Source organism: Typopeltis vanoorti, chromosome 16 (assembly GCF_054136105.1).
Source record: "Typopeltis vanoorti isolate ZY-2024b chromosome 16, IOZ_Tvanoo_1.0, whole genome shotgun sequence".
Classification (NCBI taxonomy): Eukaryota; Metazoa; Arthropoda; class Arachnida; order Uropygi; family Thelyphonidae; genus Typopeltis; species Typopeltis vanoorti.
The window spans coordinates 59,452,530-59,474,564 of NC_143564.1; the positions used below are offsets into that span (position 1 = coordinate 59,452,530).

The window sequence follows — 22,035 nt, forward strand, 5'->3', positions numbered from 1 at the left end:
TAAATTGAACAGCTGTTGTAATAGATATGGTATGAAGGTCAGCAATAAAAAGACAAAGACAATGAAAATAGGCAGAATCATTGAAAATGTCAACTGTGTTGTGAATGGAGAACCTGTGGAACAAGTAAAACATTTCAGCTATTTAGGCACGATTTTTACTGAAGATGGTAAATTAAATATAGAAATAGACAACAGAATCAGCAAAGCTGGTATGGTAGGAAGCCAACTGAATAAATTCATATGGAATAAGAGAGAAATTAGTCGGAACACTAAATTAGCTGTATACAAGACAGTGTTCAAACCAGTTTTAACTTATGTCCTTGACCTGAGAGCTGGGTCAGAAGCAAAACACTTGACCAAAGACTAGAGACCACAGATATGAGAGTATTGAGAAAGATTATAGGCATGAACAGATGGCATCAATGGCAATATCATATTAAAAACGAGGATATTAGGAAAGAACTTGACATTGTCAGCATCCAGGAATGTGTTAGCAGAGATAATCTCAGGTGGTATGGTCACTTAAACAGAATGGGCGAGGAAAGATTAGCAAAACAAGTGTTCTCTGCCAGGTTGGTAGCAAAACGACCCAGAGGAAGACCAAGATATAGGTGGATTGATACGGTACAAAGTGCTTGAGACGATAGAAATATAAGATCTGATAATGTTGGAGTCTTGACAAATAACAGACTGATTTGGAGGAAAATTGTAGATAGGAAATTAATAATGATGTAATTTTTTTCATGTAGTACTATCATATCCTGTACACCCCTTGAGGGTACATGGCAGGAATTTGATGATGATGATACCATGCTACAACACGTTAAGTAAATACAATAAGGTTTTTATCACAATATTATATTTTTTTTTAACATCGACTATAATGAAGAAACGGCACAAAAAAAAAGAAGAAAATTCTCTAAAAACTTAGGTCTTTCAGGTATCAATTAAAATGACTATGCATGCTGACAAATTTTTGAAATAATTACTATTAATTTTTTCAATACAAGAATTACAAATCAAATCTGCTTATATAATGAAAATTAGACCTAGTTTTTACTCGTTTACTGCCATATAATGAAAGAAGTTTCCAACTGTTATTAGGATCATCAATTCTATTATAACAAGATTATGTCTTTTTTACACCTTCTACACTTATACAAATAAGCCATAAAAGAGCAAAATAATTAAACTGAAATTTACCACATAGGATGATGGTATGTAGGTGGCATAGCTGGACTGGATACTGGACTACAATTGTATGATCTCATAACTCTTTCTGCCAACATAAAATTCCTGAAAAGACTTGCCACCAACAGATCTTGTCGAAATAAAGTCTGAAAGAGATCCTTGGGTAGGACATTCCATGCTATTGTATCAGTGATAGCTGTAAAAATCCAGTTTAATTCTCCTAATATGGTCCGGCGGTCATTCAGCTGTCCAGGAATTCTGATTGAAAAAATAATAATAATAAAAAATATTAGTAATAGTACAGATACAAATAGCACAGGCTAAACATATAGAATTGCTGCTATGATGTGACAATAAAAGAAGCTAGTAAGTGTTCTTATAGTCCATTTCACATACAGTAATACCGTGCTTTATGAAGCTTCATTTTACGATGATCCACTCATACGATGCTTATCAATTATGACCAATGCCCATTTATATTATTATTATTATTATTAAGAGAGACCTCCAGGGGGGGGGGGGGGGGGGAACTCACTACATGAACCAGCTATCATACTTATTCTTGAATTCATTCACACTGTTTGCACTCACAACATCCACTGGCAATCCATTCCACTCACGAACCACCCTATGAGAGAAAAATCTAGTCCTCATCCCCTTTTAGCAGCACTCATTCTCAGCTTCCAATATGACAATGCATTCATTCATACGGTGGTTTTAATGACATACTATTCCTGTGAATCAGCCAATGTATAGTTTGTGGTTTGTTTATATTATTGCTCGCTAAATTCTCTGTGTTTTGAGGTTCTGCTGTGAACTATAAACTGTTTATTATTAAATTTAGTGATGGCCTATCAAACTTACCTCACACTACTGTTGTTATAGTTGTTAAAAATAAAGTGAAAAGTGCTTTGCTAGTGGATACTACAGTTATTCATGAAGTTGACAATGTGAATACTGAAAAGGAAAAATTTTAATGATGTAGATTAAAGATCAAGCTGGTCGGCATGTTTCCTTAAGCCAAGCCATTTCAGAATAACTGTGAAGTTTACAAAAATTCTAAATATTTCGTTTACATAACTGATATAAATTAATGCTTTATTTTCTTACACACATATATGAATATTTAGAATATTCATATGAATATTCTAAATTCATATGAATATTCATTTCATATCCCCCCACACACAAGTGACCAAAAAAAAAAAAAAGACTAATTGTTATACAACAGTGGCCTGGAAGCTAAGGTGTCACATGACTGGGATATACCTGTATAACAAGAAAATATATTCAAAGAATTTAGGGAATATCAGCAAAATGTCTTATAGGGAGATAAATAAAATACACAGAAAAAAAAAAATTAGTGGTCAAAACCAGTTTGAAATACTGCACATTTTCAGCTAAGACAGTTTGGAGTTTTATAAATGAAAGAAAAAAACTGGCAATAGGCACAACAATTTTTCTGATGCTAAAAAATTGCTCATGATACTGTAAAATAAAGATTCTAATAACGAGGACTCCCATCCACAATTTAACGAGCATATTATGTAATTTGTTCAGCAATCAACACAGATCTAAACAAGGCTTTGATTTTAGAATGAATAAACCTGAGTAAAGCCAGTTGAAGATTATTCAACACCCAAATCTGAGTTCTAAACACAACATTCAATGCTCCTTTAATTTAATTTAATTTTTTTTTTCAGAAAGAAATCAGGTTTGATACAAAAGTTCTCTTGGTGCCAATGGCATTTTCCCCATTTTTCAAAATTGACAGTATCACTCACTTCAGTTCTTTATAAAGTAACAAGAGAATCAAATAACTGAGCTTCTAAGAAATTGCCTTGAAGTCTCAAAATAATTAACAATCGCTATTATGGATCCCACCAGTGATGATCAATATGAGAGAAGAAATCTTATTGCTCATGTAATCAACCTTTGAACAAGTCCCAGGAAAAGTTTCAATATTCTCAAGTGACTGCCCTACATATTTCTAAGGCATCTGATCAGGTTTTGCACAAAGTCACTACATGAAGTTCCCATCATATGGGTCAGTCTTTTATCTTTATAACTGAAAGGTGAGCCTTCTGCCTGGACAAACACTACATGTCATGAATGGATCTTTTCCAGGTTTGAAACTAACATTAGTGTTCCACAAAGCTCTGTTCTTTTATCTACCTTCTTCCATTTATATATTAACACAATTTTTCAAAATATGACTGCAAATCCAATCCATTATTTTGGTTAATAACAATACACTGCTCTTTTACACTACACTATTTCTCATAAGAGAATCCTTACACTACACTATTTCTCATAAGAGAATCCTTACACTACACAAAATTTCCATGATCATGTTCATTTTAATATTAGTAAAATGTTGGTTCAGGTTTGAGGATATTTGGTAAACGTCGCTGATCCATAACACTGTGGAAAGATAAGTCATTTTTTTTCAAATTTTTGCTAATAACACTAAGTTAATTTATTGTATTTATTTGTTTTCTAAGTGTGTGAGATAGATTGAGTTACGTAGCTGTAAGTAAACGTGTATATCATCTTAAACTATATATTGTTGGTATGGCACCTATGTGCAGCAAAACAATGACAGAACAAAATGACAAAACAAAGACATCTTTGTTAGGTGAGCTAAATTTGCATGATTTTGTCAAGTGTAAAATATGCAAGATGTACTCATTGCAAAAGTTGAACAATTTGTGAAAGTAGACAGAAAATGCAAATATCAGTTATAACGCTGAAAGCGTGGTAGTAGAAGTTCAAAAAAAAAGGTACAAGACCTGAATAAAGAAATAGAATACTTGCATGGTCCTTCATAGGACTAAGCATGAGACTGAAAGGCTGCAGAAACAGCAAAAGATCAGTCAAACCGAAACTATGAAAAAGGAAGAGGTCCAAAGCCAAAAAAGAAAATTGTAAAAATAAACAAGAGAAATAACATAAGCAGATAATTTTTTACAGCAATTCTATGATAAGGGGAGAACTTCATTAAAACACTACAAAATATTGTTTCCCTGGTGCAAAAATTAATAATACAGTATGGCACAAAAAAACAGCTACAGGATAAGTACAACAATGCACGTTATGGAATAAGGGGATGTTGAGGATCAGTACTTTTTTTTTTTTTTTGAGTCATACTACATTAGTAATACTATTAGAATGCAGAAAGGGAAGATGAAAGAATTGACTGTTTTGGCTAAAACCAATGACCTGAGTGGTGCAAAGTATTGTAGAATATGTGGACCTATGGTCTGATTCTGAAGGATGGAAAGATTTGTGCAATACTGATGGAATGCACTTCGATGGATCCAGAGTTAGGCATCTAGAGAAAGCTTTGATCACTGAGAGTGTGAATCACAAAGTCAGCAAAACTAAAGAAATTGGAGCAGATGAAGATGAATGTTAAGTATAGCTGGTGGACTACAGGAGTGCTACACGTTCTATATGAGGCTATCAAATAACAAGACTGTTTGCAATGGGTGCTTAAGCTATATAACTGAGAAGGGACCTCTTCAACCGACCAGGGGTTCTGATCTAATGTCCTATCTCGTGGTACACCATGTTAGGTATCTACCTGGATACAGAAAGGACGAGGATCTGGAAATTTGGGATTTAGCCAACCAAATTGCATTCTTAGTGACTTAAACCAAAATTTCAAATGATGGCACAACATGACAGAATTTCAAGCCAGCTGAGGCAGCCCGGTTAAACAAGGTGTTTTTGCCAGGGAATCAGGGCAAGCAGGAAAAGTTAACTACCGGAACAAATGCTAAAAAACTCGCCCCCAACTCAACATCACCAGAGTTCAAGATCGGTACTATCAACATAAGAAACCTGAATGGCAAAGAAATGGAACTAGCTGAAGAATTAGATAAGTACCAGATCGACATAATAGGAGTGACTGAAACAAAAAAAAGACAAAAACTAGTGAGATCTTTCTGAGCAATAAATACAAAATGTTATATTCAGGCAATGACAATCAAGGAAAAGAAGAAGTAGCCACAGTATTCAACACAAAATATGAGGCTAATCTTCTTGAATGCCAGTCAGTCTCAAGTAGAGTAATGTGGACAAATATGAGAAGGAACTGGACAATGAGACTTATTTGTGCCTAAAGTCCCACAGAAGGTTCTACTAAGGTGAAACAAGTGGAGAAATTTTTTGAGGTTTTAGAGAAAGCAACTGACACAATGAAAAAGGAAAAGTTGATCCTCGTTGCAGTTCTAAATAGCAGAGTAGGAAATGATTGTCAGACATACAAAAATATTTTGGGAAAATTTGGAAAAAAGAGCAAAGTTAATAATAATGGCAAATACCTGTTGGATTTTTACTGAGGATATGGACTGGTTATTACTAACACAATGTTCTAATATAAAAATGTGCACAAATTCTCATTGACTATGTTATTGTTGATAGTGATGTTTTCCACTGGTGCAGGACACCAGAGTGTACAGAGGATTTGAAATTGGAAGTGTAAGACATATAAGAAAGTTTTAAACATGTAAGAAAGTTTAAAAGCAAATAAAAGTTGAGCAGTTCTCAGATGTGAACTGGAGAATAAAATACACAAATATTATTCAAGAAAAAATGAAAGAGTTTGAGAACAGAAACCAAACCTTGGAGATTCCATGACAAGCCCTGAAGAAAACACTGATTGATGCATGTGGTGAGGTTGTCTGGGATAGAAAAATCAGAACTCCATGGTAGAAACAGGAAGTTAAAGAGGCAGTGAAGGAAAAGAAGAAAGCATATCAAATGTTTCTGGCAAATTAGTCAGCTTGTGCTCTTAGAGAATACAGAGACAAATGTAAGAAAGCTAAACACTATAAAACTGGCTAAACAAAAGTGATAGGAGGACTTTGGCAAGAACATAGAAAATAAATATCAAGAAGGTGGCAAGATATTCTGGAGGTTGTTGAAGAAGCTCAGAAATGAAGGAAAGGGTGTTGTAAAAGGAATTAGAGATGATAAAGGTGACATGAAAACAGGAGAAAAAGATATCCTTGAAGTATGGAGTAATTACTTTGAAAAATTGTTAAATGAAATGATGAAAAGCAATGGTGACAGCACAGTGGTAAAAAACACTGACCAATCAGGCAGTGCAATACATATCGATACTTGAAGTAGAAAAAGCCATCAAAAGCCATAAATATGGAAAGGCAGCAGGAGTAGATGATATTCGACCAGAAATGCTCAAGTATGGAGGTATAAAAGTTTTAGATTAAAATGGCTGCACTGCATAGTTCAGAAGGCCTGGACAGAGGGACGAATATCAGATGATTGGAGTAGTGCTCCCATAGTACCCATATATAAAAAGGGAAATAAAACTGAATGTGAGAATTACAGAGGCATTTCATTACTGAGTGTTCCTGGTAAGATATATGCAAGTATACTTGAGAAACGGTTGAGAAGGATTGTGGAAGAGAAGCTTAGTGAAGAACAAACTGGATTCAGACCAAATAGAAGCTGTCAGGATCAGATCGTCACTTTATGACAAATAGTCGGGAAATCATGGGAATATAACAAAGATCTGAATTTAAGTTTTGTCGATCTGGAAAAGGCATATGACAAGGTTCCAAGAGAGAAGCTATTTAAAACACTACAGTTATATAGTGTTAATATGGCATTATATCTAGCAATACTTAGTCTTCATTTGAGTTGTAAGTCAGCAGTTAGAATTGAAGTACAGGAAGATGGTTTAATATTAAATCTGGTGTCAGACAAGACTCGTTATCTATATGGATCACATTATGAAGGAAAGTGGTATTAAACCTGATATCAAAATTGGAGATGTTAATATCAGCTCTTTGCTTTATGCGGATGATGTTATATACTTCTAAATAAATCCACAAGATTCCCTGACTAAATTGAATAACTGTTGTAATAGATATGGTATGAAGGTCAGTATTAAAAAGACAATGAAAATAGGCAGAAACATTGAAAATATCAAATGCATTGTGAATGGAGAACTTCTAGAACAAGTAAAATAAAACATTTCAGCTACTTAAGCATGGTTTTTAGTGAAGATGGTAAATTAAATATGGAAATAGACAACGGAATCAACTAAGCTGGTATGGTGGGAAGTCAACTGAATAAATTTATATGGAATAAGAGTGAAGTTAGCCAAAACACTAAATTAGCTGTATACAACACAGTGTTCAAACCAATTTTAACTTTATGGATATGAGAGCTGGGTTAAAAGTAAAACACTTCACCAAAGACTAGAGAGCACAGAGATAATAGTCTCGAGAAAGATTAGGGGGCATGAACAGATGGCATCAATGGCAATATCAAATAAAAAAACAAATCAGCATCCAGGAATGCATTAGTAGAGCTAATCTCAGGTGGTATAGTCACTTAAGCAGAATGGGAGAGGAAAAATTGGCAAAACAAGTGTTCTCTTCCAGGTTGGCAGGAAAAAGACCCAGAGGAAGACCAAGATATAGGTGGATTGATACAGTAAAAGTGCCTTAGAAGACAGAAATATAAAACCTGATAATATTGGAGTCTTGACAGGAAACTGACTGATTTTGAGGAAAATTGTGGATAGGAAGTTAGTAATGATGTAAATTTTTCATCTAGTACTATCATATCCTGTACAACACTTGAGGGTATATATCAGAAATTTGATAATGGTGGTGGTGGTGGTGGTGACTGGTTGCAAAAATGTGGGTTATTATAAGATATTAATTTTCACCTATCCAGCTAACTCTGCACAAATCCACCCTTAGAATGCTGCTCTCCATCTGGGAATAATGTGTACCAAAACACCCTCTCTAAAAATTCTTAATTCTGTCAAAAAAAAAAAAAAAAAAAGGGGGGGGGGGGGGGAAATAGCAGTTTAGTTGATGACCCTCTCTCAGACATTCTGGCTCTCTCCAGCCACTGTCTCACAAATGATCAGTTTCCGAATTGTTTCGCTTACTGGTATTTTCACGAGGGCTGTTCAGCAGAAATGGCAACCACCATGCCCATTCCCATTTCTGTTAAAACTACAGTAAATCAAGTTAACAATTGCCAGCATTCTTTTACAGTTGAATTGCAAACACACAAACCAGTTATTTTGATGTTGGAAGTTTATTTTGCACTTGGTTAGACTATAATAAATTTACTACAATAGGAGAGGTCATATTTACCTATACAAGTTGCCAACAGGTGTACCACCTTATTATTGAATTACTCTGGATTTAGAGAAAGATGTTGGAAGATTATTTTGCAGTTGGTTAGAGTATAATAAATTTAGTTTAATCCTTTATCCAAGTGTAAGCAAACAAAGTTTGTGCCTGAAAATATCTTCAGGACTGAGGTAAGGTGGTGCAACACCACCTTACTATATAGGTAAATATGACCTCTCCTACTGCTTCTGCCTTAGTATCTCCACATTTGGGTCTGCCTCCCACTGACGAGACCTCAATAAAGGTTGAAACCAGTCTGGGTAGCCCTTCCCTTAATGCATAGCAGTATACATGTCCGCAAGGAGATGTGATTTGCATTATGGGAGATACTGAGACAAGGAGTGATGACAGTTTGTTCCACCTTTGCTCGGAGTTGCACCACCTTACCTCAGTCCTGAAGATATTTTCAGGAGCAAACTTTGTTTGCTTACACTTGGATAAAGGATTAAACTAAATTTATTACAGTTATTTTGACTTTCTTTCCAGCTATCTGAACAGCCTTCCCTACCTAGTTGTAGTCCAAAGATTACAGCTCTTTAAAAAGAATATCAACAAATTATTTTTCTCTTGACCACTGCCCACACAAGGTCTTCATTTCCTATAGGCTTTGTGGCCATTAGTATATGGGAGTGGTGTGTGTGTGTGTGTGTGTGTGTATATATATGTTTCTATATATATATATATATATATATATATATAGAAACACTGTTTTAAAATTGACATAGAGACATACCAACATGACTTATAATGAATGATTTTACTCTGTTCATTACTTTTTACCTTATTCCCTTTGTTACTTTTTAACTAATAGCAATCATGTTAATCATCTATTTTAGAACTGGAATATTAACAAGGACATAGTTAACAGGGGAGGACTGGACAAGCTGGATTGCTCTCCACCTCCTATCATTCCTTCATATTACTTGTACTGAGTTGTTGATATGAAGGGTTACTTCTTTCCATAATCCATATCAGGATCATGTATCAGTAGTCCTCACAAAAATCCTCAAGTCAATTCTTTATTTACATTTAAATAAATGAATAAATAATTAAACAATGGTTTCTGGCTAACCAGCTTATTCTAGATCATTCTTTTTTTTGAATTCCTGGAAGAAGAATCTCTAGGAATTGCAGTTGGAGCTGTTAGGTCTGATATGATCAAGTCAGGCAAACTGTTTCCTTCGAATCTCTGTTATACCTCTTGAACTAGAAAAAGAATTGATTGTCTTGAATCTTAATTTGTGATTACGATTGGTGTATGAAATTTTTACGAGAAATCTACAGTACCTCACTTTAAGAGGAAGCCTCTGTTCATCTTTCAAAAGGATGCACAATTCACTTCCACAAAGGCATACTGAATTAACAGGAGTGTCATTAAGATGCAATTGTAATTGTAAATTTGTTATCTATCCACAGCAATTAATTTTAAAGCAATGTTTTTGCATTAACAAAAATATGTAAATAACTGTAGACACACATAAATTTTTAAAACTGACAAAATTATTAAGTGTACTTGCTTTAATATAAAATTTTCAAAAAATAAGTCCTTGAAGGCATCACATAACTTGATTAGATGATTTGTTTTTAAATTTTTATTTATTTTTTTCTGTCAACCAGAATAGTTAATATACGAAAAGGAATGACTTTTTATGCTCTCAATATTAAGCTGAAAAAAGAAGCGTTTACTGTAAGATTATAATGTCTACACATATCTAGGATTCTGCAAATGCAAATTTAAGAAAAATGAGATATTTGTATAATGTTTATAATTATACATTTCTAGTTCAAAAAATATATCAATTTAAAAAAACTAAAAAAAGAATAAAGGGAAAAAAAAAAAGATGTCACATAACTAAACATCTGCCATCTATTTTTAAATAAAATACTTTAGCAGACTTACTTCTCTATTAAATCCAAGGTCATTTCTGGTAGAAGCTTGCATGTATTCTGCATAACAAACCTACACAAACAAAATTTCATATAAGAATAATCAATATTCACATTATCTCTCTCTCTCTCTTTATATATATATATATATATATATATATATATATATATATATATATATACCAGGTGATCCAAAAGTAACAGAAAAAGTAAAAATTCAATCATTTGAAAAGTATAGACAGTAGCATGATGCAGTTTTCACAGGAATGTACAGAAAGACATGGGGTTTTTTTTAATAACAAAAAATTTTATTGCCAGAATAGTTATATTTGCCACCGATAGGTGGTGCTTCGGTTGTGTCAGTAGTTTGTGCAGTGGTGCAGCACAGTTTGCAATGCAGCTAGGATTACAAACGTTCAATGTGACAGCCGTCAGATGTCCCACAGCATCGAAGAGGGTTTCAGCTGTAATTCCTGTCACATGATGGCAAATAGCTTCTTTCAACATGGCCAATGATGTCAGCCGACCTCTGTATGCCTGTGACTTCAAGTAGCCCCATAACCAAAAGTCACAAGGTGTAAGGTCTGGAGACCTTGGTGGCCATTCGTGCGGGAAAGAGCAACTGAGGACACGGTCATCGCCAAATGTTGATCGCAGCAGGTGCTGGATGGGACCTGTGATGTGTGGAGGCGCTCCATCCTGCATGAATGTTACACTATGGAGCACTTGCCTCTCCTGCAAGGAGGGACTGATGCTGTCTCTTAAAAGCACTGCATAACACTTGAGTGTGACAGAAACAGTTCGAAATGTACCGCCGTGGACTTCCTCAAAGAAAAAGGGGCCTATAATGAATGACGCAGTGAGCCCGCACCAAGCTGTCACCTTTGGTTGATGCAAAGGGGTTTCCACAATTTCCGGATTGATTTGTTTAAATAGCGACAGGCAGCAGCTCTGGGACCGATATAGCGCACCTGTCGGTTACAAATCTAACTATGCTGGGAATAAAATTTTTCATTATTAAAAAAAAAAAAAAAAACATGTCTTTCTGTGCATTTCTGTGAAAACCACATCATGCTACTGTCTATACTTTTTGAATTATTACTTTTTCTGTTACTTTTGGATCGCCTGGTATAATATATATATATATAGATATATATATATAGAGAGAGAGATATGAAAAGTTAACAAAGGAGTCAATCTTGAGCAATTCATGATCTCAGACTAATCCTACTGATATCCATTTGCAATACTATAATACTCATGACAGTGACAACTGCATGATATCTTGTAGAATATCTGAATACTTATTTTAAACAAGCCACAAACTAAAAGAAATTTTAATTCACATAAAACTAGGTCCAATATTTTAAGCAAAATTCAGAACACTATATATATATATATATATATATATATTTTTTTTTTTTCCAGCAGAAAATCAGAATCAAATACCTTTAGTAAATTAAATGAGAAAAACATTTAATTTCCATGACAGCAGTAATGGATATTAAAAGCATTTCTTTAATCGATGTTAATTCTTAATATATAGCAAACCTATACCCATCTGGACTCTGGAATGCTCTATGCAGAAAGGACAAATAAATGTAATTACAGAGCAGTGGAAAGTTCTTAATTATAGACAATTAAGTTAGTGAAAGGATTTTATTGGATTAATACAGAGTGGATTATGTAAAGAGTAGAAGGTGAGAGAGAGAAAACCAGAAGACATCCCTGGAAGTTGTGCAAGAGTGATGGAAGAGGGTGTAAGGAATAGATTTTTTACACGGAGAATTATAGATGAATGGAACACATTACCAGAATATGTTTTGATTCAGGGAGTGTTAATAATTTTATGGTTCAGTATGTTGTCCGTTGCATAAACCTCCAACAAAAGGCTGCTGACTCCATGAAAAGTGTGATAATAATAAAAGACTTTGAAAATCGGAAAGACTGAACTTTAGAGTTTTTCATTTTTATATATCAAACAGTGCATAATTATCAGACCACAAAAACTGTAACACAACATTGCTATCTGTGGGACAGAGACTAGAGAGAGAGAGAAAAGGAAACAGTAAATGTGTTTCTTGAGGAAAACAGTATGGGGAAGCCGATCCAAAAAATAATAGTAAATGGGATAAACAATAATGAGAAGTAAATTTGATAAGTTTGAAACTGAGCTGTATATGGATGTTGACTGGCAGCAGCTGATGTTTCAACATATTTAGAGGAAAGTAGAGAAATTATGGTAGTCAGTTAGGTGGAAGAATGTCCAAGAACTAGATAGAAAGCATACAGAGAAAGGGGTCACCTATTAAGCAAACTGCCCTTTTCTAGACTGCATTATGTGTGAGAACAATATTCCAAGGTTGGGGAAATTTGGGATTTATATATCATTAGGTATGGTACATACATGAATCAGTGTCTTGAATGGAAGAGGGAAACCAAGTTTTTTCAATGCTGAGCTCTAATGAGATGGGACAATGTTATTAATTTACTTGTTTGCTTACGCTTGGATAGAAGATTAAACCAAGTATATAATTTCTTGGTATCTTTAATTATAGTATAACCAAGTGGAAAAACCTCCAACAACTTTCTCAAATCCAGAGTATTTTAATAATAAGGTGTGACACCTTTTAGCTACTCATATATGAAAATATGACTGCTGCAGTACTTCAACCTTAGTATCACCTGTGTCTGGCTCCCACTGATGAGAGCTCAATAAAGGGCGAAACCAATTGGAAGCTTGGGTGACGAATGGCAATGCTGTAGCCCATGAAGTTTTAACTGATGCTTGGCTGTTGCTGTCACCCATGTCTAGGGGGGGGGGGGGGGAATAATGAATGGCAATGCTGTAGCCTGTGAAGTTAACTGAGGCAAGGCTGCTGCTGTTACACCTCAGATGAGCAAATGAGCGGCTCTACTCAGTGGTGGAGCGTGCCACAGTGTAGAGTCAACGTTCTCAGTGGCAAGGTGAGCCTATTACTGAGTTTCTCACTTTCTGATCCTGCAGGTAGCTCATTATTGGGTGATATGGGGGATTTTAAGAGTTTTGGAGTGGTATTCTGCACTTAAACAGGGAAACCGGTCTGGGTAGTGACCCTCCCCACAATGCACAGCATTATACATGTCCACAAGGAGATATGCTTTGCATTATGGGCTACTGTAAAATTCGATGCAGTATAAATTTTCCATTTTTCTTGCATCAACTTTTACAGAGGTCACATCTCAAAAACACACCAAAATAACTTTGTATTGTACTATGTAAATAATCCTAAAAGCCCGCGAAAACCAGGGTATCAAAATCTGTACAGAATAATCCAAGAAGCCTGACCAAGGTATTATACAATGGAACCAGAACCTCTTTATTTCTACAAATTAAGGTCCTCAGCATCCTTATTATAATCTGATGTGACGTCTTCATAACTTGTGCAACATAACTTCTGAACTTAAGGTCCTTGTCCACTACTACTCCAAGGTCTCTTATCTACTCAACTTCCTCCAAAATTTCTCTGTCAAGTGTATATTTTGCATCCCATTGTTTCTTACCAAATTTCAGAACCACTGAAATGACAGGTCTATACTGTTGCCCACTCATACGATCTATTCATGTCCTTCTGTAAGGCCACAACATCTGCTTGATTCCTCATTATTCTCCCCAGTTTTGCAAACATCTGCAAACAATTATATATTACAAATTAAAGCTATCTCAATATCATTAATATCCAAATTAAAAACAATGGTCCCAAAACTGACACTTGCAGCACACCACTAGTGACTTTTCTCTTTTGATATAGTGCCCCCCTCCCAATAAACCTATCTGATAGCCATTCACCCATCCAACTCACTAGCCTATCATTCAATCCCATCTGCTTCAGTTTAGTGACCAACCTGTGGTGTGGTGTGGTAATCTATCAAAAGCCTTTGCAAAATATAAGTACACCTGTGTATATATATGCAGCTCCCTTGTCCAATACGTTCGTCACCTTACTAAAGAAAGTTTGTAAAATATGACCTCCCTTTAACAAACCCATGCTGACATGCAAAAAGAATATATGACTAATATCACCACACTTTTGTATCCTATATTTCACAAACCTTTCCAATACCTAAACTACGACTCCAGATAAACAGGTCAGCATATAATTTGTTGCAAAATATATACTCTTATCACCACATTTTGTGAAGTGGAAAAATTTTGCCTTCCTTCCACTCTTTTGGGATTTGTGCTGTTGCAAAACACTTGTTAAATAGGTATAGCAAGGCTGACTTAATTCCTCATACACCTATTGTTCACTTACCATTAAGTCTTCTATCATTTCATTTTCTACACTTGAGCTTCTGATTTCATACTGAAGATGAAACACCCTGATGAAGTACTCACACCTCGACTATGCCTCTGCAGCAGTTGCCAATCTCCCACTTTCATCCATTAACAGCATCTTACCATAATCATTCTGTTCTACTTGCCACATTCAAAAAACTTGAAAGGATTTTTCTTTATCTGATTTGCTAATTTCTGCTCATACTGCACTTTTGTTCCTTACCAACTGATTCACTCTCCTGACCTGCTCTTAATACTCTTCATGCAACCGATTATTACCATTATTCATCTTGTGCTGCCTCCAAATTGCCTTCATCCAGATTTCATGCTTAATTCCCTCTCATTCATCCAGTTTATACCTACCTTATTCAGCCTTCTGACTTTTGGAATACATTCACACATTGATGCTATTATGTATTTCTTTGTCAGTTCCTAAGCAGCATTTATTTCCTTACTGCTCAACTTCTCATTTCATGCTAGTTCCAAGATGTCTCCTAAGCTTTTCATAATCACCAGCCTTGCACTTCCACACATATATCCTTTCCTCACAGAAATCTTCATATGCCTAGTCATAATCTATGTGATTACTTCCTGATCACTCTCACCAATTGGATGGAAGCACAAAGATGAAATGTTCAGATCCAAACTTCTCGATCCTTGAGTGCCCTTCTTTACATACTGCTCGAGATAGTTGTCTCAGATATGAATATCAAAAATATCTATCTAAAAATCTTACAATTTCTGATCTCATATAATGTAACATGTGAGATGGGAAATCATGAATTACATCATTATGATGATATGAATTATAGAAACAAAAATAATTTTCTCACCATCTAAGAGCTACTTTGATAGGTGTAGTGAGGCACGATGTAAATAGATCAGCAGGTAAATCAGGATTCATAGGAAGGATCTGTTGTGGTCCGCAAGCAGCTAGTTGAATACAGGACTTGTAGGATGGTGGTGGAGGCACTTCATTTTGTCCTTTATTATTGGCTAATGCAACCTGAATTATTAATTTTTAAATCAAGAAAGAGTACAAAATGATACATTTTGAATTGCATAGTAACTATAGTGACATTTCACAGAGAAAAACCAAAAACAAGGTTGTGAATAAGAATTAATTTTGAAAGACATTTTCAATAATTCTCATTACATTAGTTTCACCGCAAAAAAATACATCTATTACAGTTAAATCCACTAGCATCTTAAAATGGTAAAACTCAATTTTGAAATCAAATTACATTAATTATATAATCAAAAAAATTCTTCTCACATTATGGATTTATGATACTGATAAAATGTTCTGCTAGTTGATCAACAATACTTACACAAAAGAAATATCACTGATCATTATAATTAAACAGAATATTAGCAATGCAAATCCACTCATTCTGTTCATGTACCTACTTCTTATGTATCTGTGGAGATTTTTTATATATAATAATCAAAGAAAAACACCATATAGTATATACATGCTGTGCTCACCCAGTTGCCAATATTAAAAATTGAGTGAGTGCAATAATGTGACAGATGACATGTTGCATGAATAAGCAATAAAACAATAAAAGACCGTCTCTGGAAGACAGTGCCTGTATTCATGTATGTATGATACAAGGAGCAAGAGGTCATGGCTAAACTTCAAAAGGATGGTAAAAGTGCCTCAAAAACTGTTGCTCTGTGAACAGCGACATTTTCTGGGGCACTGTCGCTCTGTGAAGATAGGCATGTACAACAGTATCTCTGAAATGCACATAATGGCATGATAAACAGAAACCCAGTATCCCAAAATACATGAACATTAAATGTGTACATTAATGCAATGTACATTATCATAAATGTGTTATAGCAGAAGACAACAATTAAGGCATGCCAAATATGTATAGTAAATTTCGACAAGGCAAGAAAAAAGAATTAACATTAGATACTAACAGACAGCAGAAATGCTGAATGGAGTAATGGATCTATATTTCTGTTATGTCATGCAGTGATCACACCAAAGTAGTGTACAGTAGCAAAAAACACTCAGTCTGCTTAGTAGCAACAGAGAGCAGGGTAGTGAGCAATGTCTGCAATGTTTCTTATGACCCTCTGCCATAAAGCAATAAATAGTACTTTTATCATCATCATCATCAAATTCCTGCCATGTACCCTTAAGGGGTGTACAGGATATGATAGTACTACATGAAAAAAATGACATCATTATTAATTTCCTATCTACAATTTTCCTCCAAATCAGTCTGTTACTTGTCAACACTCCAACATTATCAGATCTTATATTTCTATCATCTAAAGCACTTTGTACCGTATCAATCCACCTATATCTTGGTCTTCCTCTGGGTCGTTTTGCTACCAACCTGGCAGAGAACACTTGTTTTGCTAATCTTTCCTCGTCCATTCTGTTTAAGTGACCATACCACCTGAGATTATCTCTGCTAACACATTCCTGGATGCTGACAATGTCAAGTTCTTTCCTAATATCCTCGTTTTTAATATGATACAGCCATTGATGCCATCAATACACGCCTATAATCTTTCTCAGGACTCTCATATCTGTGGTCTCTAGTCTTTGGTCAAGTGTTTTACTTCTGACCCATCTCTCAGATCCATAAGTTAAAACTGGTTTGAACAATGTCTTGTATACAGCTAATTTAGTGTTCCGACTAATTTCTCTTTTATTCCTTATGAATTTATTCAATTGCCTTCACACCATACCAGCTTTGCTGATTCTGTTGTCTATTTCTATATTTAATTTACCATCTTCAGTAAAAATCGTGCCTAAATAGCTGAAATGTTTTACTTGTTCCACAGGTTCTCCATTCACAACACAGTTGACATTTTCAATGATTCTGCCTATTTTCATTGTCTTTGTCTTTTTATTGCTGACCTTCATACCATATCTATTACAACAGCTATTCAATTTAGTCAGAGAATCTTGCAGACTTGTAGCGGATTTATATAGTATAACATCATCTGCATAAAGCAAAGAGCTGACATTAACATCTCCAATTTTGATATCATGTTTAATACCACTTTCCTTCATAATGTGATCCATATAGATAATGAATAACAGAGGGGATAATGTACATCCTTGTCTCACACCAGATTTAACATTAAACCATCTTCCTGTACTTCCTTCAATTCTAACTGCTGACTTACAACTCAAATAAAGTATTGTTTGATATAATGCCCCATTGACACCATATAACTGCAGCGTATTGAATAGCTTCTCTCTTGGGACCTTGTCATATGCCTTTTCCAGATCAACAAAACTTAAATATAGAACTTCGTTATATTCCCATGCTTTCTCGACTATTTGTCATAAAATGAAGATCTGATCCTGACAGCCTCTATTTGGCCTGAATCCAGCTTGTTCTTCACCAAGCTTTTCTTCCACAATTCTTCTCAACCGTTTCTCAAGTATACTTGCATAGATCTTGCCAGGAACACTCAGTAGGGAAATACCTCTGTAATTCTCACATGCAGTTTTATTTCCCTTTTTATATATGGGTACTATGAGAGCTCTACTCCAATCATCGGGAATTTGTCCCTCTGTCCAGACTTTCTGAACTATGCAGTGCAGCCACTGTAAGACTCTTTTCAACATTACTTCAGCATTTCTGGTCGAATATCATCTACTCCTGCTGCCTTTCCACATTTCAAGCCTTTGATGGCTTTTTCTACTTCAAGTGTGGATATGTATTCCTGACTGCATGCCTGGTCAGTGTTTTTTACCACTGTGCTGTCATCACTGCTTGTTTCATTTAGCAGTTTTTCAAAGTAATTACTCAATACTTCAAGGATATCATTTTCTCCCATTTTCATGTCACCTTTATCATCTCTAATTCCCTTTATAGCACTCTTTCCTCCATTCTTAAGCTTCTTCAACAACCTCCAGAATATTTTGCCACCTTCTTGATATTTATTTTCTATATTCTTGCCAAAGTTCTACCATGACTTTTGTTTAGCTAGTTTTACACAGTGTTTAGCATTCTTGCATTTGTCTCTATATTCTCTAAGAGCACAAGCTGACTTATTTGACAGGAACTTTTGGTATGCTTTCTTCTTTTCCTTCACTGCCTCTTTAACTTCCTGTGTCCACCAGGTAGTTCTGATTTTTTTATCCTTAGACAACCTCACCACATACCTCTCTGGCAGACTCGATCAATGTTTTCTTCAGAGTTTGCCACTGAATCTCCAAGGTTTGATTCCTGTTCTCAAACTCTTTCATTTTTTCTTCAATAATCTTTGTGTATTTTAGTCTACAGTTCACATCTGAGAGCTGCTCAACTTTTATTCACTTTAAAACTTTCTTACATGTTATTCTTTACAATATTAAATTCAATTTTATCCTGCTCAAGACTAAATAGTGATCACTTCCAATTTCAAATCCTCTGTACACTCTGGTGTCCTGCACCAGGGAGAAAACATCACTATCAACAATAACATAGTCAATGAGACTTTTCTTATTCCTTGCCTCTTCTCTCCATGTGAATTTGTGCACATTTTTATGTTGGAACATGGTGTTAGTAATAACCAATCCATGTCCTGAGCAGAAATCCAACAGGTATTTGCCACTATTATTAGCTTTGCTCTTTTCTCCAAATTTTCCCAAAATATTTCTGGATGTCTCACAATCATTTCCTACTGTGCTATTTAGATCCCCAACAAGGACCAACTTTTCATTTTTCATTGTGTCAGTTGCTTTTTCTAAAGCCTCAAAAAATTCCTCCACTTCTACCTTAGTAGAACCTTCTGTGGGACCATAGGCACAAATAAGTCTCATTGTCCAGTTCCCCATTCTCATATTTGCCCACATTACTCTACTTGAGACTGACTGCCATTCAAGAAGATTAGACTCGTATTTTGTGTTGAATACTATGGCTACTCCTTCTTTTCCTTGATTGTCATTGCCCGAATATAACATTTTGTATTTATTGCTCAGAAAGATCTCACCAGTTTTGGTCTTTTTTGTTTCAGTCACCCCTATTATGTCGATCTGGTATTTATCTAATTCCTCAGCTAGCTCCATTTCTTTGCCATTCATGCTTCTTATGTTGATAGTACCGATCTTTAACTCTGGTGATGTTGAGTTGGGGTTTATTTTCAGATTTGTTCCAGTAGCTGACTTTTTGCTGTTCGCCCTGGTTCCCTGGCGAAAACAACGGGGGCCTTGTTTAACCGTGCGACGCCCCAGCCGGCATGAAATTTTGTCATGTTGTACCATCATTCTTTATTTTGGTTTAACCAATAAGAATACAATTTGGTCGGCTAAATCCCAAATTGCCAGCCCATCCTCGTCCGTTCAGTATCCAAGTAGATACCCAACAGGGTGCACCACGAGAAGGTGAGGATTGGACATTAGGTCAGAAGCCCTGGTCGGTTCTCTGCATTCCTTTAAGGCTATGTGGAGGTCTCCTCTCAGTTATACAGCTTTGACCCTTAATCACCCCTAGTACTTTTAAGCTATATAATATATAAAATATAATTTTAAACTTCTTTAATGAAGAACTTATCTGCATGAACATGTTTATTACCTAAACACACAACCAAAATTTTAAGACTGTATTACAGAACTTTTTGTGAATAAATTTAATTAAGCTAACAAATGAAAAATAGCATGCAAAATTCTACGGTTTTTTAGTGGCTTATTTTTAAATACTTTGTTTTCCTTTATCTGTATTATATGAAATATCCATGAATTAATGAATTTTATTATGACCTTCAACTTTTTTATAAAAGTACTCATCCCAATGTTACAAGTAACATATTGCAACAGTACAATCATATATTAATGGAGTGGTGGAAAATAATTCATGCTGATGCTTGCTAAAGTTTTAAATTTAATTATTTCCATCTCACATCCACTTTTTTCTCTCCTGTAACTATAACTAATAAATTTTAAATGACAATCTATGAAGAGCAATATCTCGTTCAAAACTGAATTTTTTATGGAGGGGTAGGGAAATTAACATTTCTTATCTTAATAAACTATAATGTTTTTGCTAATAACCTTTAAATTATAATGAAGAAAAAAGTTTTTTTGTAAGTTAACAGAAAATTAATGGTATTCTCTTTTTCTTAATTTCCAAAGGGATGAGATAAATGTCTACTTCTCCAACCATTGAATCTGTCACTGAAAATGGTTTTAACATGGGTTCAAAATTTGAATCATCTTTTTCTATCAATACAAACACCTAAAACAAAAAACAGCTGTAAAAAGTTTTAGCACTGGATTATAAAGTGTATTATACTTATAATCTATATTCTATATTCTTGAATATAGAATATAGATTGAACAAGAAAACTATATTGAACAAGAAAACTATATTCTTGTTCTAATCCTTTACCCAAGAGCAAGTAAAGTTTGCATGTGAAGTATCTTCATCCACAAACTGGGTGTACTTGAATATAGAGGCTGTTACTTCACGCATCAACTGCCGCGGTATCCCAAAATGCAAAAACATTATGTAAAGGACCACTACGACAAGTTGCAAATCAAAGAAATGGGAATACCAGGCACCTTATATTCCTATTTCTTTGATTTGATTGTTTCTATGCACTCATGATGTACTGTTATTTTCAGTACAAAATATCTCTACTTTCATTTCATTAAAGTTAATTACTGTGCTTATTGTGTAATTTGTTGTTTATAGTCATGCCACAGGTATCTTTAAAGATTAAATAAATTTATTCAGTTGACTCTCTACCACAGCAGCTTTCTTAATTCTGTTGCCTATTTCCACATTTCATCAGCCATCTTTACTGAAAATTCTGCCTAAATAACAGAAATGTTTTACTTGCCCTATAAGAATCCATTCATGATATAGTTCATATTTTCAAAGCATCTTGTTATTATTGATTTTTATATCAAATTTTTTAAAACACATTCAATTTAGTTAAGGAATCTTGGAGACTATTGTATGATTTATTTAAGAGTATAACATTACTTGCTTAAATGTGAAGAATTTAAGGAGACAAAAAAAAAAAAAAAAAAATGTTGGTGTAATTATTTTACATCTAGATGTTGAAAGTTTATTTTTCACTTGGTTAGAATATAATAAATTTAGTTTAATCCTTTATCTAAGTGTGAGCAAACAAAGTTTGCACCTGAAAGTATCTTCAGGACTGGGGTAATATAGTACAACACCGGGCAACTCATTGCAAAGGTGGAGCAAGCTAACATCACTCAAAACACATCTCCTTGCAGATATGTAAATGTTACGCATTAAGGGAAGGGCCACTACCCAGACTAGTTTCACCCTTTATTGAGGTCTTAGGTAAAGATGACCTTGCTAATGCTTCTGCCTGGTATCTCCACTTGGGCCTGGCTCCCACTGAAGAGACCTCAATAAAGGTCGAAACTAGTCTGGGTAGTGGCCCTTCCCTTAATGCATAACATTATACGTATCTGCAAGGAGATGTGTTTTGCATTATGAGAGATACTGAGAT

At 34.8% G+C, this 22,035-nt stretch overlaps 1 protein-coding gene across 2 annotated transcripts in view; it reads right to left on the reverse strand.

Moving 5' to 3' along the window:
* raptor (regulatory associated protein of MTOR complex 1) overlaps positions 1-22,035 on the reverse strand; it is a 512,095-nt gene that overhangs the window by 402,043 nt on the left and 88,017 nt on the right. For both annotated transcript variants that reach the window (XM_090406523.1, XM_090406522.1), the window contains exons 6-8: positions 15,417-15,589; positions 10,279-10,338; positions 1,204-1,449 (exon numbers count right to left, since the gene is read on the reverse strand). In XM_090406523.1, coding sequence (XP_090262649.1) covers positions 1,204-1,449; positions 10,279-10,338; positions 15,417-15,589 — 479 coding nt within the window. The remainder of the gene's footprint in view (positions 1-1,203; positions 1,450-10,278; positions 10,339-15,416; positions 15,590-22,035) is intronic.